Source organism: Gavia stellata, chromosome 10, assembly GCF_030936135.1.
Source record: "Gavia stellata isolate bGavSte3 chromosome 10, bGavSte3.hap2, whole genome shotgun sequence".
Taxonomy (NCBI): domain Eukaryota; kingdom Metazoa; phylum Chordata; class Aves; order Gaviiformes; family Gaviidae; genus Gavia; species Gavia stellata.
In genome coordinates this window covers 31,545,022-31,568,578 of record NC_082603.1, presented here as the reverse complement: position 1 = coordinate 31,568,578, position 23,557 = coordinate 31,545,022, and the positions used below count along the sequence as shown (strand labels likewise).

The window sequence follows — 23,557 nt, the reverse complement described above, 5'->3', positions numbered from 1 at the left end:
TCGACAGTAGGGTGAGGTGGCTCCGTCGCAGCACAGTGAATGCATTGATCTGTGCCGGGGCCCAGCGGTCACTGCACATGGTGTCCCACCGTGACCGTGTTTGGGGGAGAGACATCTATCTCTGTGTCCACGGACCAGGCCAAAGAGCGCTTCAGATCCTGAAAGACTGTCAGTTTTGGGGCTGTTATCTTATCCCTTTTCTCTCTGTGATCAACCTGCATTTGCTTTGTCCTTTTCTACTGTTTTCTTAACTAATCAAAATGCTTTTAGTTTATTCAGGTGTTCCAAGAAGGTGTATTTAGCAAACACTGCAACTTTGATTTGTAAGCTGCTTTATTTTTCCTCTTTTCAGATATGCGGCACTTATTCAGACTCCATAGAGGAGGAACAGGGAATTTTGTATTTCAAAATCAGTTCAGCAGATGTTGAAAAGCTATCTTTGAATATTCTATAATACACATACAGATTTGAAGAGCTTATTAAAGAAAGCCCCTGACACACTTCAGCAATATTAAATCACTTCAGACAGTGCATGGCAGTGTAATGTTACTGAAGCATTTTAAAATGTTAAAAGAGCTTGGATTTGAAAGTACTAGTGGCTTCACAGCCCTTACTGTGAAAAGTGATTTAAACTGTCAAAATTATTTCAACGTTTGCAGTGTATTACTTTCTTAAATGACAGAGAAGGGACATCAGTAAATAACTATAACTGTAGTTAATCTCTGGCCAGCTAACCAGCTGATATGCTGGGTTAATTTCTTTATTAAATGCTTATTTAATAACTGGGCAGCTGTTCAGACAGGCCAGATGGACTTCACTGTAATTGTGCTAATAATGAGAACTTTTTCACAAAAAGAAAGGGCAATAAGAAGATGCATTTAGTGAGGGAACATCATGACAAATGGCTTCAGGACAGTATGGTCTTCTGCCCTCGACAGACTGGCTGAAGTAGGTGGCTCATCCTTCAAAGCAAGAAGGACCAGCAGTAAGAATTGGAGTAATGGTTTATTCTTTCCTTGGTTGTTTATTCTTTGTGTATTCTTTGCCCCCACAGCCCATACATCCCCAGTCCTGCTCGCAGCCTTACAGCCTGCCTGCCTCATACTGCTCCAGCACCTTTCTGCAGTTACTGCTGTGGCTTCACAGCTGGTGCATTTGTGTATCTCCCCAACAAATACACGTTATGTAAAGCTGTATCTTGCTCCCTAAATGTTATCTTTTTGCCCCCTATCCTGTTTGTATTTTGTAGGTTTAATTAACTGTATTTTCAGAGTTCTTTGCAAGCAAAATTACTAGGTGGGTGTTAAGAATTACAGCTTTGTTTACATGGAGGCAGATTCTTTTGTACTGGAAATACTGTCATAAGCAAGAGGAGTGGCAAAGTATGGTGTCCTCAGTATGAGTAATGAATACATTTTTCATTTGTCTCTGTTCAAGTAGGAGAACAAAAGCATTGAAAGAACATTTGAGGAGTAAAAAGCTGAACTTTCTATTTGACAATATGTTTTTACCTTGGAATTGTTGCATTTAAGAATTGAGCCCTTGCAGAATTTTTTGCTTTTGGTGACATTTCCAGCTACTTCTGGGGTTGTAGTCTTTGTCCTTCAGCTGCTGATCGAGAAGTCCAGGTCCTCTGTACACCTTGTGTGGTGTCTCTAGTCTGTGAAGACATCTCAGATATGCCCAAACATCTCAAACAGGACTAGATGACTGTGTTTAAGCATCTAAAATTGTGCCCAATTGACTCCCTATACAGAGAACTTCATAGGCTTCTTCCTCAGTAAGATGGCAATGGCTTTTTTGTTTGTTTTAAACTCAGAAAATGACCGATACTTTTTGTTTCCTTCTTTAACAGCACTCGAAAGGAGTCAATGAGATGAACTGTTTGGGTTATAGTATCTGAAAGGCTAAATTATTCTCTTGAAGAGACGTTCTAAATGAGCCTGACCGAGATCCTGGATCTGTGTGAAGAGGACTAAGGATATAGGATGTCAACTGAGACAGAACTTCAAGTGGCTGTTAAAACCAGCACAAAGAAAGACTCCAAAAAGAAAGGTAGTGACTCAGTTCTCTTTATTTGTATGTATTCTGTACTTTAATCAGCTCCTACATCAACCACCTTTTATGCATCTGTGATTCTTCTGTTTTCTGTGCACTCAGTGAAAGTAAAATTTGTTAAGCCCCTGGGAAGTCTGGTATGGGAACATGGGATTTGATTCTCTGACATTAAAAATATATTGAAATTATTTAAAAAGTAAGAAAAAACTTATGCATTACAGTTCATTAATTTTTACTTTATATGTATATTGCAATTGTTTCCCAAATGGAAATACAATTTTAAAAATTAGCAAAAGATAACTTTTTTTCTCTGTTAATAATGAATTTTCTTCTAAAGGCTTTGTTTCTACTTTGTTTTGAACTAACCAGAGCTTAAATGTGCTTTCTGTTATTGGAGGTTGAATCTTACTGATGCTTTGTGAAGTTGCAGAGAACTCAGTAGCAATCTACAGAGAGATTAATTGTAATCTGGTAAAGGAAGTAGAAACAAGGAGGAGGAAAACTCGAAATTAAGGAGAAGCTATGAATAAATGCATGGTCGGATAAGTTCATATTTGTATTTACAATTTTGCATCATATTGTAGGGCAGTTCTTTGGATTGATAAGCATGAGAAATGGGACTATATGAATTGGTGCTTACAAATATGAGTACTGGAGGATTTTTGGTAGGGATTTTTATCCTTAGATTTTTATTAGTATTTTTATTGCTTATGTTTTTAAGTGCTGATGAACTTGGAGGCCAAGACCTTGAATTCTAGTGGTAATTCATGTTGTTCTGTGTAGCTGTCTTTGGTTTGTTTTTTTTTCCAATCTACACAGATAATGAAATTGAGATTGAAAGTAAATTCAATATGAATTGCTTAAATAAAGTAAAACAAAAAGATCATACTTAATAGTTTTAATAGTTGAGGCTACAAGATTTGAACTTTCACGTGAGCTTTTCAGTTTCTCATTCTGTTTCTTTTTGTGGGTGTATAATTTAGCCATTTACTTCTGAGGATTTTTTACATTTTTTTAAGACAAAAAGTATTCTCATATTTGCTCATATATGCATGTGTGGCAAATTTTACTCACCTTAGATATCTGATAAACAACTTGTTCAACTTCTGGGCAGCTATACCTTTTACTGTGGCGATTCTACCAAACGGGTAATTAAGGCTTTGTGTTTGCTATAGCTTTTGTATCAGAAATATTTATATTAGCCTTTTTAAAAAGAGACAGTTAAAAAATTTTAGGCATTTGTTTGGGAAGATAGTTTAGAATCCTTATGACTACTCTAGGCCTAAACTCACGAGAAAAAAAAAAAATCATTTAAGATAAAAAAGCTGTAGTTTGGAAGGGCAAAAATAGGAGAACTTTTATGTAAATGAGAATGTAATCCGACAGAGATGTTCATCAAGGCAAGTAAAGAAAGTAAAGATGGTTTGGTTGTATGATCACTCAGTATTTTTGGGCAGGCAGGAAATTAAAAAGTGTCAGTTCTTTGCAATACGGGCAACATCTTTTTGATGTGTGTCTCCGATGATACTTCTTCTGCTGGAGGGTGAAACTTTTGAAAACAGCAAACAACTGTTTTAGGAACTTGATGTTTATGTTAATAAAATATTCAGCATCTGACTTCTAAACACATTTTCATAAATCATAATAACTGAATGCTTCTCTGCACAATATCTGATTCTATCTCCCAAATGGAAATTCTGAGAATTACCTTTATTGCTGAGAAGTATAAAATATGTTCTGTGGCAGCGATCAGAGCTCCCTGCAGCATGTACAACTATCTGAAGAACTGGAAGGGACAGTGAATGGCAGTAGCACATCTCCAGAATTAATCTTGTTCTGTATTGTATGTGCACGTCTGAGTGCATCCGATCACAGCCAGCCATCCGAGGGCCTGGCAGTACAGTGACTGCTTTATACAGACAAGGTATACAATTCAGACAGTGTTTGCTATTCAAATCCCACATAATGAAAGTCAAAAGAAACTTGGTGTGCTCATTTACTTGTCATTGAATTGTATATATTTGCGTGTATTTCAACAAATGAGCCCTCCCCTGGATAGTGTGAATGATGGACACGTAAAAAACAGGGAATTTTTTTTTTCTTCTTTTTTCCCCAGTTCATTAACTGCTAGTGGTGACAGGTAGCAAGTACTAACATGAAGTTTCTAATGTTACTAATCAATGAGTTTGATTATGCAATGGAACTGAGTATTCCCAAGAAATTAGTCTTTGCTTTCTAAACAGAAATTTCAGCTCTATTGTATTTCCAGTGAATCAGGTTTTGTTGTACTTCTGCAAGAGCCGTGCAACCATTTCCATCCAGAGCAGGAAGGGGCCTCTTTTGCTGTATTATCTACCGTTCTAGTAGTTCTCCTACCATCTGCAGTTCACAGCACTGTGCTGAGAAAGAGCAGTAAGTTTGATAACAACTTCTTAATGGAATGACTGTACCGCTGGTGTGTCCCACACTGAAGATCTGGGGTGACTGAAAGGGGGTAAGGATTAGTATGGAGTTAAAGCACGGGACAGGGTTCTTTCCTGATCTCAGCATAAGTCTTCTGTGTAGTGTATATAGTATCTATATAAGCATATAGTAAGGTAGTGTTTCTTGTTTGAAGTGTTGAAATAATACAAAGCTTAATTCCTAAGATTTGTAAGGTATATGAATAGAAAACATGAGAAATGTTGGATAAATGCAAACTGCTATTCTTATTGAAGTACAATGGCTGAAAATGAAATGGTGGTTATTCGGATGATGTGACTTGTACATTTGTGGTATAGTGCCTATCTTGACTTAAAGGCACTGTACCATCATTAGTTAAGCAAACGATTTAATAACCTGGACAGGTTAGAGGAAGGGTCCAGGAGGAGTCTCATGATATTCAATGAGGGCAAATGCGAACTGCTGCTACTGGGATGGACTTAACTCCCTACAGCAGAGTGGGATGTGTGTCTGAAGTTCTTTTATGGTTTCTTATGATTGCTTTTAGGCTTTGTTACATAGATTACTTATTTTTTTGGTGACAGGCAAATAGTTTGAGTTCTGCTGCAGATGGGGCACATGGCATGAATGCTCCTGCGAAGTTCCAGATTTTACCAAATATTTCTTTTATGTGTTGGGAACACTTACCTCTTTGTATTCATATGCGTAGCAGTTCTCTTACAAGAGATTATTAAAACATTTCTCATTAGGCACAGTGTTTCTACAGCCATAAGCTTTCTAGTCATAGTCAACTCTTCAGTCTCTCTCCATTGTCATCAGAGCTGGTTTGTAAGACAGTATTCTGTTCCAACACTGAAGGATTATTACTACAGTTAGGACAAGAACTTACATACAAAATCCTCTCAGAAGCTGGTATTTAAGTAGAATTGCAGCTGCGAAACTCTAATGTACGGTAGGTAGGCTCAATATTAACATGATAATATCTAATTGTAATTTTCTATGTTAACATTATCACCCTGAATAATCTCAAAAATAGGCTATTAAAACCCAAGTACTAATTTTGCCTTTTATTCAGTCAATATTGATCTGATGGATCTAGAATTTGATGGGCTCTAGAAATGCTCATACTCCCAGCACAGGGGGTAGGAGTATTAACTGGCTTGCAGATGTAGTTATGAAAACGGAGGTGAGCCACGCACCTCCCCTCCTGTGCAGATTGTCACTTTTTGCTCCATGTACTGCGAAGGTACTTACCAATTGAGCCCCCGTGTTTCACCCTGACCTCCACAGCCCTCCTTTCGACACCTTACTCCATCTTATGAGCTTACAGCACACTAGATGCTATTAGAGGAGATTATATTTCTGCCATCCTGCACCTCCAGCCCTAATCTTCATGCCACTCTTGGCTGATATCTACTAGTAACTGTGTTGTAATTACCTTTTTTGAGAACTTGCTCAGATTTTAAGAGACATCCTGAAGAGGTTTCATATTGCTCTCTAAAAGGAAATCTCACAAAATTCTCAGGAGATTTAGAAAGCTCTGTCCTAGGACTTCTTTTGGGATATTTTTTGTGTGTGACTTTGCCAAAAATCATGTGTTCTTTAAGAAGCATTTAGAGAATTAATGATTCAAATAATGCTCTTAGAGGCTGGGCTTGGTTTTTTCTTCATTTGTTTATGTCATCTGGTTCATTGAGAGGTGAATAAACATTAGGTGTTTTTACCATTCAGTATAGGAAATTCGAATTTTTTATTAGCCAAAGTTGTTAGAAACATAAACCACATTTTGTCCTGTAGTACATGGGGGAAAAGCCGTTTTATAAGTGTGTATGGATTATTGAATCAAATTGAAAACATTTACTTGAATCTATTAAAATTAAAATTGATTGAGAAACCTCTTTGGGGAAGATGTGTTGCATTGATGGTGAATCCACACTGATAACTGCCTTGGAAAATCCTTTCTTGCAAAATTAACTTAAACAGGAAAACTGAAATGGGAGGTCAGTAAAGAAGTGAACCAGGCTACCAAATTTGAATGCAGATCTGCATCTGCTTGAGAGATGCCAGGAGACTTTTCTAGGGATTTGGTTTCTTCCTCTTGCACTTAAATTCTGTAATTATTCTCTTTGAAGCTTGGGATTTTTTTGCAAAATAATCTTTCATTATATCCCCTATATGGAGTCTGTAGTAAGACTTTTGAGTCAATTTCCAAAATTACAGGGACTTTTTAAAATGGAAGCAAGATACAAAGAGGAGCTCAGGCATGTTGACAATCAGCTTAACGATCTTCGATGCTGAGGATCCCCATGGGTGAAATTCCCTTATTTAATAGGTTTCCACTGCAATGCGTGGGAAGCACGTGGCATCTGGAGACAGATTTCACAGTAGGCAGGCCGCCAAGCCGGGGATTGCTGTTACTAGCCAGTAGGAACGTGAAATTTAGAGGGGGATGTGATGTGCTATGTCTCTACCAGAGCTAGCTGCCTTCTCACAGCCATGAGTTGGGCACTTTGTTTTGACTGAATGAATATACAAGTTCTGAAGCTGTGCTTGAGGAGGGAAAGCAAGAGCGGACTCCGCTCGGGGGGGCTGTTCAATGCCAGGTAAGGAATTACCCCGCTTGCACCAGCAAAGCGGAGGGTGTTGCCTGGCAGTGCTTTCTTGGTGGTAGAAGTTTGGAAGGTAGAGTTTGATCCTCTCAGGATCGGGATGGGAAAAAACTCAAGTGTCCCATTTTAACTGTCTGACTACTAATGAAAAGGAGTGCAGTGGCTCCGGGACCATTCACGTGTATCCGATTGGGCCTCTGGCAGAGTCACATCTATTTCCTGGGTCTTTTAAACTCTAATGAGAGAGTGGAGTCTGTCTCACTATCTAAAGGAAAACCTTTGCATCCCCAGAAGCAAAGCTCTAGTCATACTAAGATCAAACAGGGGGCACCTAGTTAGTTTAAAAGCCTTTGGGGATAAGCAGCCTTTAAACAAGGTTATGTTTTGTCCTTTTCAGTTTTCATCATTGGTGCCTAAATGCTACCCAAGTCCTGTTTCGGATTTCTTAGACCTCATTTGAATCTAATCTTTGGACTAATCATTGCTAAATTAGAGAGTGGGATGAAGGTTTCTGGTTGGTGTGAAAGTTGCAATTTTGCTCATACATAGAAATCTCGATGCAGATTTTATAGGTTCATTTCCAGATCGGAACTTCAGTTTAAATTAAGAAGTGAATGATGATGGTTGATTTTTTTTTTTTAATTGGGTTTTTTAATTATTATTATTTAATTTTTTTTCCATTATGACTAACAACAGTTAAAGCATCATCACTGTAATGAGGTATTTCAAATTGTCAGATTGGTATAGGTTCATTTATTTTTCTGATTACATAGCTAAGATTCATGGAATCCAGCAAAATTCAAATTTGATCTAAAGAGTAATGAAAGAGGAGCACAGTCAGGAGCTTATTTCATTGATGGGGAGTGGATTTGCTTTGTTTCCTTGCAGTAGTTACGAGTTTTTCAATAATTTATAGATCAAGTAACAGCAACATTAATTGATACACTAATTGAGTCCACATGCCTGCCTTTAACAAATCTCTTTTGTGAAGTGGTTACTGACAATATTAATTGCACATCTTTTGAGTCTTGATATAAGTTATGAATTCATTCTCAAGTTGAAAGAGGGTGGGAAAATCATTAATTTTGACATTGTGTAGCTATAATTAACCAAGAGTTATCCAATAACCTATCATAAATTAGAGAGCTCATGAATTCTATTTTAAATACCGCGTTCAGCCAAAGGGGGTCCATGGTTGTCTTAATTGAAACATTCTTCGGGGGTGATGGATGTTGCCTCTTGTTGCGGTTGAAATGTTTACTGTTGTTTTTAATTGAGAGACAGGTCTGCCTAAGTTAAGGTTGGAGCTCTTGTTAGTTTGCTGCTCCTCAGTAGAGGAATCGATAATCTGTTGAGTGTTAGGAATAACATTTTCTGAGAGCTTCTGTTATGTTATCATTTCTCAATGTTTTAACAGTCGTCAAAGCACTTCAGTTGAAACTAGTAATTAGGAGCTTAATGTAATGCATGTTCCACAGAGGATTTGACTCATGTAACAGTCATTAAATACAGGTGGGTGTTACTGTGCTCCAAGGCTGGCTGTACATTAGGAAATCTGTTGGTTGCTGGCAGTGAGGATCACCTATGCATCCAGTTCAGCCTGTGCCGTACATTGTTTATGGCGTCATCCACTTACACTATGAAACTATGTCTGAGATTTGATTGAAATATGGAGAAAGTGAGGGGCTGGGGCTGCTAAGGAGGTAAATAAACTGATTTTCAGGGAAACTTTTTGTCCACTTGCAGTCATTGAAAAGACAAAATTTGTATTAGGACCTTTGTAAATGAAAAGTTTTGTTTAGAGAGTTCAGGGGAGAAAATTCTGTCACGTAATGAATGTAACTGAGCAGGACCTAGTTCATCCAGATTAGTAGCTAAAATGCCTCTAGAGGTTTGGATTAGTAGAAGTTTCCTAATATGGCTCACATAGAAATATTCTACAGGGGCAGGTATGTTGATGATGATAGTGTTTTTATGTCATTCTTCATCCAAAGATATTTGCTTGCCTAATAAATATTAATGAATGACATTTCTGTCAACGTGTTGCATTATATGCATTTGAACATTTCTACTTTTCTGAAACATTTTGCCTTTTCCATTGACATTATAGAAATTCTGCAAGTAATAATAAAATACATCAAAGTGTTACTCACTGTAAAGTACAGGTTAGAGGTGTCAGCTGTATTGGTAAATGCTCCCATTTTGCTGAAGGGAAATCAAAGATAAGTAAATCTAGAAAATGAGCTTGATCCCAGCAATCCTGGAAGCATTAAACTGCTCACTAATTTTCCCTGAAATAAACAGGTAACATTTAGCATTAATGTCCACATTATTGCAGTGCATACTTTTTCATATTACTAGGGAAAATACCTCAAAACTTACATAATCTTATATAATTTATGGAAAGTAATGAGCTTTCATGACCTGGTACGTATGGGGGAAAGGTAAATTAATTTCAAAGGTGGTTAGATCTTTGCATCAAAAGCCAGTGCTGATCTCTCAATTACTTTCCTAAGATTACACCACAAATCAGGGCAGAGCTTGATATGTAATCTGAGGGTCTTATTTTGTCCTCTAACGAATATATTTTGCTCTCAGTGATGATATCACAGTAATTTCATTAGTCAACTTGTGAAGAAAAAAGTGTGGAGTAACATGCAAGTTAAAGGAAACATGCAGGTTTTGGTTTGTGTATTTAAGCAGCCAGAAACAGAAGCGTTAAGTTAAATAACTCAGTAAATTAGTCACAAAAACTTTAGTTGAAAAATAGCTGTGTCCTTAATCTTTAACGTCATAGACCTTTTAGACACTAATCTCTTCCTGTTAAGAAAAACTTGGCCACAAAATTGGTAGCCTTTTGAAATAGACTGTGGCTGAATTTGTAAGCCCTTCATTCATGCCTTATGGCATATTCCTCTTTAAAAGCTGAAAGAAATATATAGTGAATTTGGCCAAGTAATAGGCCCAGCCTCCCTGTGATAAATGTCAGGCCCAGACATGCACTCTGATCCTCAGGAGTAAAGAAAAGATGTGCTCTAGCTATATAATCAATATTCACATTATTGGCCATCCAGAATAAAGGTAATATATTATGTAATGTATTTGGGTTGTCTAACAGCACAGTGGATGTATGTGTTTAAGTATACCATTCCTCTTGAAAATAAATACCTCTTGGAGATAAAAGTGTCCTCAGAAATAATTATCTATTATTTGTATTATTTTAAACTAAACATTGTTATATATAATAGCTAGTGTTAGTGTAAAGACAGGAGAAAATGCGTTTCTCTGCTTTTACGGTTGTTTGGTTATGCAGATGAGACAACAATATATTTAGTTTGTTTAACTAAGTAGTGTGTTTGTGTGGGTCTTTTGTATGAGAACAAAGAGCTGAATGAAAAGCAAAATAATTTTTTCAGTTTTTTAAACTAGGTCAATTCTTAGTGAAATGGTGGGTAGGTGTATTATATGCACTTAACTGATTATTTTTTTTTACAATTCCTTCAATGTATATTTTAATGCCAGTGTCAGATGATCAGGTCTTAACATATATCTATGGATTTTGAACAGGCATAGTGAGTATGAAAAAGAATCAAGGTCCCCTGCGATGTGAGCAGCAAGAAAGAGAAATTTTTTTTAGAAACTATCAACCGATGCCAAAGACAACTGAATGCTTTTGGGTTTGCAGGAAAGGAGAAATCGGAGTACTTTTTCGTAGCTTTGCTCTCCCAGGAACATCCCCCAAAAGATGTGTGTAGAATCCTGGAGTCCTGCATGAGATAGGTTTTGGATGCAAAGGAAGATGCGTCTCTCCGGAGGGTGACAGTGGAGGAAGCCCTGACAGAGCCAGGTAGCAAATGTGGAGATGTTGCCAGGGGTCAGAGCGGTTTCTGTAAGTGGGTTCTGGCCCCTGTGAAATTGTGGGAAACCTGCACCCTGAGAGCAGAGTGGTGCTGTACAATAATCATACCAAAACCACCAAGGGTAGTCCGTATGCCATGTATCTCGAGAGTTTTTCTCCTCCTGTTCACCTGCTGTAGTGGTTTCTATTGCTAGTTTCCTGGTGCCTACAGTATGAAAATCATGAACAACTGGATGGTAGACGGGTGGATTATGCACCTATGATCCTGTTAAGTCATTTACGTTTTTAAAGTGAAAAAAGTATTTTTTCCCTGATAGTATTAAGAATTCTTGCTGCTTAGAAAAATACAAGGCTCTTTATGAAGTTCAGAAAGATTCTAAATTCAATGCATAAAGTCACTGGTGCTCCTCAGCTGTTCACTGAAGACTTCCATCGTTAGGGACCACCTTTTCTTGTCTTGAATAACTTCTCACTCTGCGTTCAGATATCACTTGCACCAGAACTGCTTCGCATCCCGCTAGCCCAGAGCGCAGGCTGCATGGACACGTTAATGGCTCATCACGGGTAGGAGCTGCACCATGTTTTACAGTTAGTGCTCTGTAGTGAGGCATTTTCCAAAGATGATCCATTTTCTAAACCATGAAAGAAGGCAGGTCTTCCCTGCTTGTAGCCTCTGTGACTAGAGACTGTACCTGAATCCAAGCTGTAAGGAGCAAATACTTTCGTGCTCGCTGACACCTTTCCTTCTACTAGTAACGGTAGTGAGGCCAAAGCTGATATCCCAGCATTGAGCTAACCTGAGATTTGGAGAAGGCCAACTTTCAGTCTGTTGCTGTCCGTACAACCATGTATGGAGGCACTCTTGACATCTTGCACGCCACGCCTTTCTACTTCGACCTTCCCTGAACAGCCGGTGCCTCTCCCCCACAACCTCTCCATAGATGAGGATCAGTGGAGTTGACTCATTTCTGATTTAGACACAGTGTTTCTCCTGTTCTCGTTGCCCAGGCTGAAACACCAAACAATAGAGGTTATCACTTATTTGCAGGCAGGTGAGTTTACACACTTTATTTAGTATAGTACTGTTGGCTTTTCCCAATTCCTTTTATTTATGCTGTGCAGCGCAGGAGGGCAGTTGCCAACACAATATCCATTATTATTCTGACAAGAACAGAGTAGCTTTCACTTCCATTTCTTGGAGACAGCATTACTCATTGCTGCAAAACAGCAATAAAAATAGGAGAAGTAAGGCAAATTCTCATTTGGCTGCTGAGTTGTGAAAACGCCCTTCCTTGCTCCAAGTAGATCAAGTTTGAAGTGGAGGTGCAAATAGTGTGTGGTCTCTCTGGGCTTTGTGTCTGCTTTATGATGCTTGCGTTAGGGAAGAAAACAAGCTGTTGCTCCATCAACACAAAAGTCAGTATGTGTGGAACCAAAGATGTTAACGTGATCGTGTTTCCAGAATCTTTCATTACAGGTAATTGAATCTGGTGGGCTACAGGGCCCGAGGGATTCATCCTCTCCCAGCCTGATACAAGGCTGTTGTGGTCGGGTGTATTCCAGGTCCAGGCTGAGCACATATTCCCAATAGGCATCTATACACACACACACATACATACACACCATAAACAGCCATACATACCACCCCACGCAGAGCAGAGCTTTTACCAGCACCCACAGAATCAGAAACAGCACCTGTATACACATGAACACCACAAATGGCTCAGTCCTGTTGCTCCCCTCTCGTTGATCAGGTGTGAAGTTTGCTCGTGGACACACACACGCGCTCTACCGTTTTCTCCATAGGTGATGTTAGACATGCAGTCTGTCCAGTCGCTGTCCCTCCCAACATCAGTCTCCTCCAGTTTTTGGCACCTCAACCCACGGGCCGCTCGGGATTTCAGCTTCTTGCTTCAGTGGCTGGCACTCCTCCTAGTTGTCAGCCAGTCTGACTTGAAGTTCCCTGGTGCTCATACACAGGCTTGGGATGGAGAGCACGGCTCCGGTGAAGTCCTGACCCAGGAATAAAGTGAGCTCAAGAGGAAAGGAGACTTCAAGTCATGTGTGTACTCCCGGGGTGTGGGTCAGTGTTTTGGGGGGCTGCTATGTGGCTGCGTAGCACAGGCAAGCCTCTGCCCTTCCCTGATTTGTCCTGGCTGTGAAGGGGATGATTTCTTGTGAGGGATTCCTGGGACAGCATTGTGTCTTCCTCCCTTACCCATAACTGACCTCAGCAAGTGCAGCTGGGGAAGGTGGGAGACCCTCCTGCAGTGGCTTCAGTGGTGGTAGGATGTCCTGCTTTGGGAGAGCCCTGCAAAGTTGTCCAAAAGCACAGATGGCTCTAGCCTTGACTTCATAAATATTAACGTTTCACAGCAGCCTCTTCTACAAATGACGGGAGGAGCAGCTTTCTCTGGAGTCAACTTGCTTTTAATGTCTACCCCATTTTAACTACTAGCAAATGTTGAACAGCTAATCTGTCATCTATAATTACACCTCTGATTCTTTTAGTTTAGTTAGAGAAGAAATTGTATAGTGAAAAGGATGATTTGAGGAGTGAAATGAAATTAAGCACAGTAAGTCTTTTGAGGTTAGCTATTAATTTCATCTTAAAATATAAAATTGCCATCAAGGCAATAAGAGGGTAATATTTGCACGTCACAATAATGTGGACTAGCATGCTGATAACTAGATGGAAGGCAAAAACATCACTAGTAGTTAACTGAATTAATCTTTTGTTATACCTTATTTTGCCTGTATGAGTTATATATTGAACTTAAATGTACAAAGTCACATAAAGTGAATTAATTGCATCAGGGAAATTGGGTGTGCTCTATACTTGGACATGGCTTAAGTTTAATGTTGATACGGTTACCTATGTGTGTTTAGTGTTTGCAATATTTACTAGTGTAGGGATGTTTGTGGATTGCAGTTTTCTTAAAAAATGCACGGACTCTGAAGAGTCTCTTTAAAAAAATCTCTTGTCAGCCCTTCTCAGTAAAACTGGATGTGGAAGAACGCAGCTTCTACTGTTGTGAGCATGTCAAAAAGATGGCAAAGCTAGAAGAGACACTGGAGATGAAAATGAAAGCTACCTACAGAGTTCTTTATCTGTCTCACCTATTTTCTTTCTCTTTGCTAGACTATAACTAAAGCAATATGTTATATCTATACGTCTACATTTAATTGCATTAAAGAAATGCTGGGGCTATAAGGTTAAGCACTAAAATTCTAAGGAAGCACAGACTCAAAGTTCCCTGTGTAAGCCTAATTTAACATCCCTTCAGGATATACATTTTCATACAGTTTTTAATGAGCTGAGCTCATATTGCTGTTTCCCGGAGACCTTTGCCCTCTTCAGTGAATAGAAGGACAGTGGTCAGGGAATGTGCTCCATTTGGTGCCGCTTTCTGTGCTTGACAGTTGAGATGGAGTTGCCTGCTTTGTTTGCGTGATACCCCAACCCGAACGTGAATACACGGATGTTGATGGAAGCACCAGAAGATCTAAATTCTTTACATCTTAGAAAAATTCTTTTTGTATATACTTCTTAAAAAAAAAAAAAAGGTCTAGCAACAAGTAGGGGGTTTTTGTTCGTGGTGGTTTTGGTGGGGTTTTTTTGTAAAGGATTTGAATGATTTTAAGAAAGCAGTCTGGTAAATAGCTTTTGCAGAAGGTCACATCACAGGAACATGAAAGAAACGGGAAGAAGAAAACAGTCAAATATCCAAGCTGGCAGTGGTGCTTCAGTAAAGTACTCAGGTAGATGTAAAAAGGAAGACAGATTGGTTCACATGACAATTAAATAAGGCCATAGAAACTGTAGGTGATCAGGAATGACTCTTGGATATTTTTTCAACAAAATGAGCAGATATGTTAACAGAGGAACTTTTTGTAGAGAAGTACTGTTTTCAGCTAAGGCTTTGTTAAGGAAACATCCTCAGATGCTAGATAACATTTCAGAAAGAGAAGCTTTGTGTCAGAGGAATTGGGGATCCCTCTCATTCACAGGGATGGGAGAAGAGCTTGACACTTGTGCCAATTGTGGGGCATGATTTTGGGGGGAAGTCCCATAGCTCTGGTCATTACCCTGGGCCACTTTGGCATATACATGTGTCTCACCATTTTCTTCATCCTTTCTTCCTTCTTTGTTTGCTTTTGCAGCTCCCTTTTCCTTTTAGAGAATATCAGAACAGGAAAAATCTGAATATTTTTAATGTGAATCTTATTTTTGAGCCAACCTTAGCTGGAAGATGGGAACAATAAGTTGAAAATTAATAGTCTGAGTGACTGGAAATCTGTGCAGGGCTTCAGAGGGGTGCAGTCAGAGCAGTATTCGGGAGAAGTTATTCTGGCAGCATTTTCTGAACAAATAAGAGATGACCAGGAACAAGTGATGAGAAGAGACTGAGATCACAGCAGCTGTTAAGATACGGATGCTTAATGTGGCCACAAGATTAGAACAGAGAGGGATGAACAGTCTTTAATGATACTAAGAAGAGGTTTATTAGAGGCCATCTAATTCTATTTAAAATGATGGAAAAGCCCGAACTTGTATGTGCTCATCTGTATGTGCATACGTTAATGAGGTCCAAGATTATGCAGGTTTATCTTCTTTGTCTTTAGGCCAAGTCCTTCCCGATCAGGCAAGTGTAGGTAGTCCCAATAACTGCTAGACTACTTACTTCAGTGAAACAAACACAACTTGGGTGTTCAAAAATAGCTTGAAAGGAGTTCTAACAACCTGAAAGTCTGCTTTAATGCTAATTTGTAGGTTCATGGGTGGCTTTTTTTTTTTAATGTAGAGACATTTAAGAGAGCAACAAGGATCCTGGGGACAGATCTTGTGAAAGCAGTGAACCTTTGCTGCCTTTAAAAACATTTAGGATGTTATATTAATGTCATTATTCATTCATTTTAAATTATCTCATAACTATTTTCAGGGACATGGTCATTTCAGCAAATACAGGTAAAGTAAATATATATCCCATCTATTTGAAAACCTAGTAAACTCCCTGCAGTAATTCCTTAATTCAGTAATTCCTCATATTCTATTCAATGCATAAACTGCCAATATAGTGAAAAGATTATGAAGATCACAGAGGAGGTTTTTTTTGTTTTTTAATCTCATGGTGGAACCAATTATTTGGGACTAAATGTCCATAGAGCAGCTGGGTACAGGAATTCTTAGTAAGTGAAATTATTGTGTGTTATATGAAATACTTCATGTATTTGTATGTACCTATTTGGTTCTTAAAACAAAAGGTAATTTAAAAAAGATATTTTGAGGGAAGATTTGGATCCTTTTTATAACAAAGCAATCAATGCAAATTTAAAGATACAATAAGAACTTTTCTAAACATACTATGAAAACATTTTTCCTGTCGCCTGATGATCTTCTGCTAAGACAGACAAATACAAAGATGTCACCATTAACAAGTAACCTGACTTGAGACTCTTTGTTACTGGAGTCCAATTTTATAGTAAGACTTCTGCAATGGAGGGAATTCTTGAAGCCTGGTAATTTTGAAAAGCAACTGTAGGAATTGTTTTTCACCTTTTACTCAAAGTTTAATCTATTTTTGAATATTTCATAATGAGGAAGCTCATTTCTGTAACAACAAACACAACTCCATCTTCTGTAGTGAAATATCAGACTCCTGGCAACACCTCTCTATTAGCTTGAAGTCAAGAGTGGCAGCCTTTCTTCTCTTCTGTAATGGTACCCACATTCTCTTTCAGATTGTGGGGTCTGAGACTGCAGAGCCTGTTGGTAACACAAGGAAAAACGCAGCATTTGATCTCTGGCAGTTACCCATTTAAGGTCTAACAAAGTGTGGAATAATCTTGTGAATGAGTTTTTGTGTGGCTGGAGTTCAAAAGACAGAAGGAACACATGTGAATACGATGGTGGAGTTTCTTCTTCCCGAGAAAATTTCTCATTTAGTGCTGTTGGCAAACACGAAAGCGTAAGACAGTCAGAGCTACACCTTTGTGCAGAATTATCAAAGAAGAGTTTTATGTTTTATTTAAAAATATAAAATTTGTATGCCGCATACTAGACACTGTTTTTCCACTGCTGGATTGCAGGGAAATGCGCTAGTTAGAGGGGGAAAAGATGCCGAAGGCACATCTCTTAGTGTGTTTTTTCAGAAATTTAACTTGAAACTCATGTGAATTTACTGACCATCAGATGAACTCAGTGAGGTCGGTATTACATATCCTGTCCTTTCTTCATGCTCCCATCTATGCGGCGTATCTCCAGCAGATAAGTCTAAACCATTACAACATCTTTTGCTAATGCCCTATAACCTCTGCAGGCCAGATTTTGTCATTTCTGTTACCACACTATATCCAAACGCAAGTTGATTTTTTTTTTTAATTTTTTTTCCAAAGCAGATGATGTTTGGAGGAGACTGAATTCTGTAAGGTTAGCAATGAAATTTCCATTTGAAGTAACCTAGTTCAAAGGGAAAAAGTTCCTCTTTAGGTTTAGACCAAAGGTTCTAAAAGCCTGAGATGTGACAATAAAGAGGCACTAGCTATAAATACCTTTCAAATTATGTCTCTTTAGACTTGCTGAAACATGTGGTTAAGCTTCTTTCTTGCTGCTTCAAAATATTCAAGGTTATTGGCCTGCATTAAACTCAAAACCCTTTAAATACCTTTTTTTTAACCAAGTTATTCAGAACTGACAAGGTGAAAGATTTAGAAGTGGGGGTGTGTGAGGGGACAAAAACCAGATTTGAAAAAAGGAACTGGGTATTTTCTCCTGAAAAAATAATTTTAATATTTTTACATACAAAAGTGAATTATTTTAATTGCCAATGATAGGTGTGTAACGCAACCAATTCCCTATTGCCAATACTGCTTATGTGAGCTGAGCATCCCTGGAATATGGGTATTTAGTCAGCCAGACTTTCATGTCTAGAAAACATTAATCTGCTTTTGCTGGTATGACCAAGGCAAAATACTCTGCGTACATCGCCTTTCGAAGTTCCTTTGCCAGCATTTAGAGTAGGATTTTCATTTGATCTGTTGTGTATGATGGGCATTGAGGTCTGAGATTTCGTAATCAATATGTTTCTATTCATCAGAATTTCATTTACTTAGAGATGTTAATTTACTGGTTTACTCACCTCAACCCTAATAGTTGTATTAAGTTAATTCTAAGTTTCCATGAGAATTTCAACTTTGAGTCTTCAATTAAGCTATTAGATGAGGGAGTTTGGAGTCCAGCTAGAACAGCCTTGTGCCAGTGCATGCACAGCTGGGTCAGTTCTTGCCATTGGTGGTATTCCTCCAAATGATGATGTTTCATGTACCAGTTTAGAAAGGGAACCAGATCACAGCCTGATGGAAGGCTGGCAGTGAATCCCAATAGTCATTACATTGAGCTGAAGCACTGGATTCATTGTATGATCTGAGGTAGCTCTTTGTGCTCCCTTTTTTAAAAACCTTGTAACATGTAAGCGGTATTAAAGATGGCAAGATTGTGCCAAAAGCGTTGAATAATTGCGTATATCAAGCCATTGTATCCTGCAGATTTTTATTTTGTATGTCAGATGGAGGTGTGGCTAAAGCTTCATATGATTCTTCTTTAATGTACTTAACCTTTGTACCAAAAGCATTTTTATTCATGTAGTTGGTAAGTATGAAAGGAGATTGAAGTGGCATGCCATTGCAAAACTCTGCAAATGCTGTAATCATGGTATTAACCTACTTCAAAGCCTTGGGAGCGCACTCACTTTGTGAGGGTAGTAAGAATATTTTCATCACTGAGTTCACTGACAGATTTTGAAACCAAATCATGTACCTTTTATTTGTGTCTCAAAGTGGAAGGCTACAGTGGAAATGATTGTTCCAGCTTACATTCCGCTTAGAAGTAAAATAATTTCTTACGCATTTTCGGTGCCTGCATGAGAAGGTTTGTATTTATTGCTGCTGTGCGTAGATATGGAGATTTTCCTAGCACCTGGAATGTTGTTTTAGGAAGAGGAATGAACGACTTGGTATATCCCAAAACAATTTGCCAGTCAGCTTTGGATTCCAGCTTACAACAGCTTATAGTCATTATAAGTGGAGCCCTTTCAGCTCTTTAGGCACAAGAAGCGAGTATAAAAGGCAGTACTGATGTGCACCATGTACAGTTTTCATGGTTGCAGTACCAAGATTCTATATGTCTAAAACTAACCTCCTTCTTTAGTTAGAGACACACGTACAGAAATTTACGTATGGTCGGTTTGTAGCCAGCTGTACATAACCTGATGCCTCTTTCAAGTTCTTACCTCCTGCAATTGAAATTCAGCTTTCCAGATTTGCTAGCATGATTTTGGGGGTACTGCTGTATGTGAACAGCCCTGTTAACGTGCGAGTATGTTCAGAGGAAGTCACATGGAGCAACTGATTCATTAAAGGCTGAGTTGATGCCGAGTGGAGCCTTGAAGGAAAGAAGACAAAGAAGGGGGAAGGAATAGAGGGACAGGATTGCTCTCAATAGAGGAAATTGTCTAGAAATGCAGCTTTTTGGGCAGGTATTGGACAAAATAGTAACCTTTAGAAATGGTTTCATGTCTTATTTATCATTTGAGGATCAACTTTTGTGTTCTCTTTACTCTTTATTTTCCACATTAGCAAAGGTAACTAGTGCGGGTTTATACAGAGATGATTACCGCAATTCCAGGGAATCAGGATATGGCAAGGAAAGGATCTGCAGTGAAAAGGCAGGGGGGGCATCATCAGCAGGAGCACAGGGAAAGCCTTTGTGGAATAAGCACTTCCATGATGGCAAAGCCATTAGCTACTGTCTGGAAGAGCAGACAACCAGGAATCCCGAGGAACTGAAGAAATGCAGACATTGAATACCATTACTGAGGGCCGTCCAAAACCCATGATTAAGACATTTCCTGATATTAATCCAGAGTCACAGTTTATTGCAGGCATCTAATTAGTTCTCCTGTACTCCTGCTCTCCTGTGAGTTTTCTCTTGTATTGCCCCACAAAAGTGTCAAGCATAAAACATCTGTGGCTGGCACCAATCTCCTACTGCTTCTCAGACCTTGCATGACAGCAGTGCAGGCCTGCGGCTGCTTTCCTGCTCGCTGTCGTCATACGGTAGATGCTAGTAGTTGGGTTGACCTGTTATCCACGGACCAGCTGCTCCGAGGGTTTGTGCCGCAGAGTGGGATACGGACCAGGTGGTTGTCTCGCCTGGTGAAGCTCTTGGCTGAAAGCAGCCCTGCTAGAAGGCATGGCCCACTTGCAGCCCAGCTGCAGGGCTCAGCAGTTGACACAGGGGAGGTATGTGGTCTGTACTGTTCTTGGCTATTGCTATTAATCTGGTTTATTAATTTTCACTAGTCTGAACTCGGTACGTGGTCACGGCACTGCATCTCTGGCATGCCTTGTTTCCTTAAAAAGAGAAGAAAGTGGGAGCCATTTCTAGATGAACGATCTCTATTTTCCTTTCAGTTAATTTTTAGTGAGAAGAAGCAACAGGCAGTTTTCTAGTTTTAACCCCACTCATAATAATAGCGAGCTGGCAGCAACAGTGAAGAAGGGAAAATTCACAGCTAAACGTTTTATTCTGAACTGTATTTTAATTACAAAATGTCACTTCTTGATAAATGAATCTTTCTTCTTCTGGCTGGTTTCAATTAACTTTTGTTTTAAAAAGGAAGAATAGGTTTTAATAAGGCTCAAAATACATAAAAATATTTCATTTTGATTTTAGTGGAACAAAGAGGATTCCAATATTGAATCAGTATTGAATAACTTGAAGTTATCTTGGCTGTGTGCCTTGGTTTCTTGCCGTCCAGGTTGCTCCTTTTACTGGCCAGGGTCACCACTGGCTCCAGTGGATGTTGCCTTTCCAGACACTGAAGTGCTGCATCCCAGAAGCTAGCAGAAAAAGTCAAACCAGCCTTGTGCTTACGGTTCCTCCGTGCTTAGAGTTTTTATGGAACTGTGCACACAAACATGGACTCATTTTATGATTAAGGATTTTTCCTTAAAGGAAGAAGCTGTTTTCAGGAACTCCTGAAATTCCAACAGTACCAGCAAAAGGACTACTATTTTGTCTTAAAAATGAAGTGGAGCCTTTATCCTCTTAATACATGCAGGTCAGTGTTTGTCACAGCTTTACTCCAGAGTGCCTGGTCCTGACTCAGTAATTAGACTGGAGATACTGCATGACCTCAGAGACTCATCTGGAGCTAAGAAGGTTAATGAAACCCACGTAGGTGATAACTTTCGATGCGTAGGAAAGCGAAGTATTCACACCTTCCTTGCTTAGGGTTCTCGGTGAGCAGCAGCACCCAGTTTGAATCACCAGGAGGTGGCTGTCGTAACACCAGCAGAAAAGCGGCTTGAACTTTGTTCTCGGTGGCTTGAATATGTGCGCTGAAAAACAATTGCAGCTTCCTCTGGGAACGAGAGTTACTTACTGTAGGTCAGCTTGGGCAGGAATAGGCTGACATGTTATTCAGGCAGTATTCTTAACAGCTTCCATTTGTTTTTCCGGTTAAGTGGAAACTCTAACCTGCAAATTGGAAACATTTAGTGAGATAGTGAAATAGATGTGATTTAAATAAGTAAAAACCTGCCTGAAGAGCTCAGGAGGCTTTACTCTTCACCTATCTTGAAAGATAAAGGTCTCTGCTGATAATTAGATCTTACCGTGGTGAATAAATATGACGCTGTAAAATAACAGTTTTAAATTGACTTTTGAGGTAGCGGATTCATCGGAAGACAGTTTACTAGATATATTTTGTCTGGATCCTATCTGAAGTGCTGTATCATTCAATAAGCTCCAGGCTGAAGTGTCTTTGGTGAGATGTCATGTAAGCAAGAAACCTACCACAAAATGTTTACGCTCTTGTGGGAAACTGAGAAGAGAGAATTAATTTTTTAGTTTGCTGGAGCTATCCCACTTAAGACAAATTTGCTGGGGACTCTACTTTGGAACTAACGCAAAAGTTTTGCACATTTAATGTGGTGGGCTGAGCTCTCTGTTGTTCCAGAATAGATCTGCTGAAATCAGTGCAGACAGTTTTCTCAGAAGTTAACAAACCAAGACAATATTTTAAATTGTATCTCCTGTTAGCTGAAACCAGACTTCTTCAGTACAGAAATGTGTTTTCCTAGAATATACATTTTGAAAAGGACTGTTGTATTTTGTATATTTTTAAGACTGTAAGATAAAATTATGTTTGTTTTTCAAGATTGGCCATTCCATCCTAATTAGGACTAGCTGAAATACGTAAGGATTGTTAGCATTGTGGAAAAAGAGGTCAGAACCATTTCATGTTAGTGCTGATATGCCTCGTTTGTTTATTGTTGTTGTTTTTATCTAATATAGTTTTCTTTCCAAATATAAGTGACCACTAAATTGAGATTCATAAAGTTTTGCTGGAGTTGAAAAGTGGATAATTACAGAAAATAAACAATAATGTTTGTTTTAACTGTTTTATTGAAATATAAACATCATAGGAAACTAAGGTGTGCCAGTTATAAAATAGGCTGTGGTACAGCAAGAAATACTGGGATGCTTGTGGGTTTATTAGTTTCTTCATGAAACTTTATTTTTGTGTTTTGGGAAGTAAAATACGTTTCTTGAAACCATTACACGTGCATCATTGTTTTCTTCATTATATGAACAAATTATTTAACCGCCTGTGTTAATTTTGGAAAGTTCCTGTAGAAAGCAAAAAATTATGGCAATGTTACTGTTGGCTCAAGGCATGCATTTTTCTGTAACGCTTTTTTAATATAAGCTACACACGCTCGCATGGAAGATTTTGGAGGTGACCAGTTCCAGTGCGGGTGTTGGCTGAGATGCTCACAGTACCCTTAGGCAAGATGATAAGATGTGCTTCTTGGTGTTGCTGCCTATGAAGCTATTTATGGATTTACAGTTTAAAACAAGCAGTTAAACATTACTAGGAAATGCGGAGGCAACCAATTTTCGTGACAATCAGCAATGAAGTAACTTCAAAATAGTTGTGAGCAGCCTCCGTTCACTAGTGTGTGAGTGGTCTCCTGGAGTTGCTGAGGGCAGGGGACATGGCAGTGATTTCAGGGAATCGATGGCCCAGGGTGTCTGTCCATGGCATGACTTTCAGGTAGAAGAAAATCTGAAAAAATAGCGCTATCCTCAAGATGAAGGCTTTTTTTTTTTCCCTGCTCGGCTAGACAACAAACCCACAAAATGCTGCAGTGTAGTCAAAGCCTCAAATTGGCTAAAAGCCTTAAATTCCACTTACTGTGGGCTGCTGGGCAGTGCATCAGCCACGTCCAGGCTCTTAATGGAGCGCTCTGGTAAGGGAATGTGATTTTTCTCTCCAAGATACCTGAAATAAAGCTGGTTCTCTAGGAAGGAGAGATTTTTAGTATCTTGTCACAAAGGTGTTTTGGTCCCCAGCTGTAAGAATAAACATATATAACTCCAGGTTTGCTGCTTGCCGAATTGTGCAAAATACTTTGAGGAAAATAAATAAATATCAGTGATTTTTTTCTAGTTATCCTTTAAATGTGAATAAATGCACCTTTCAATGCAAGGTCTGCCTAGTTTTCATAATGGTCAACATAA

At 38.9% G+C, this 23,557-nt stretch overlaps 1 protein-coding gene across 4 annotated transcripts in view; it reads left to right on the top strand.

Annotated features, from left to right (window-relative positions):
- The first annotated feature begins 1,988 nt into the window (after nt 1-1,988).
- Nucleotides 1,989-23,557, top strand: part of DAB1 (DAB adaptor protein 1) — a 121,133-nt gene continuing 99,564 nt past the window's right edge. For all 4 annotated transcript variants that reach the window (XM_059822182.1, XM_059822185.1, XM_059822184.1 and 1 more), the window contains exon 1: nt 1,989-2,055. In XM_059822182.1, the coding sequence (XP_059678165.1) occupies nt 1,989-2,055 (67 nt within the window). The remainder of the gene's footprint in view (nt 2,056-23,557) is intronic.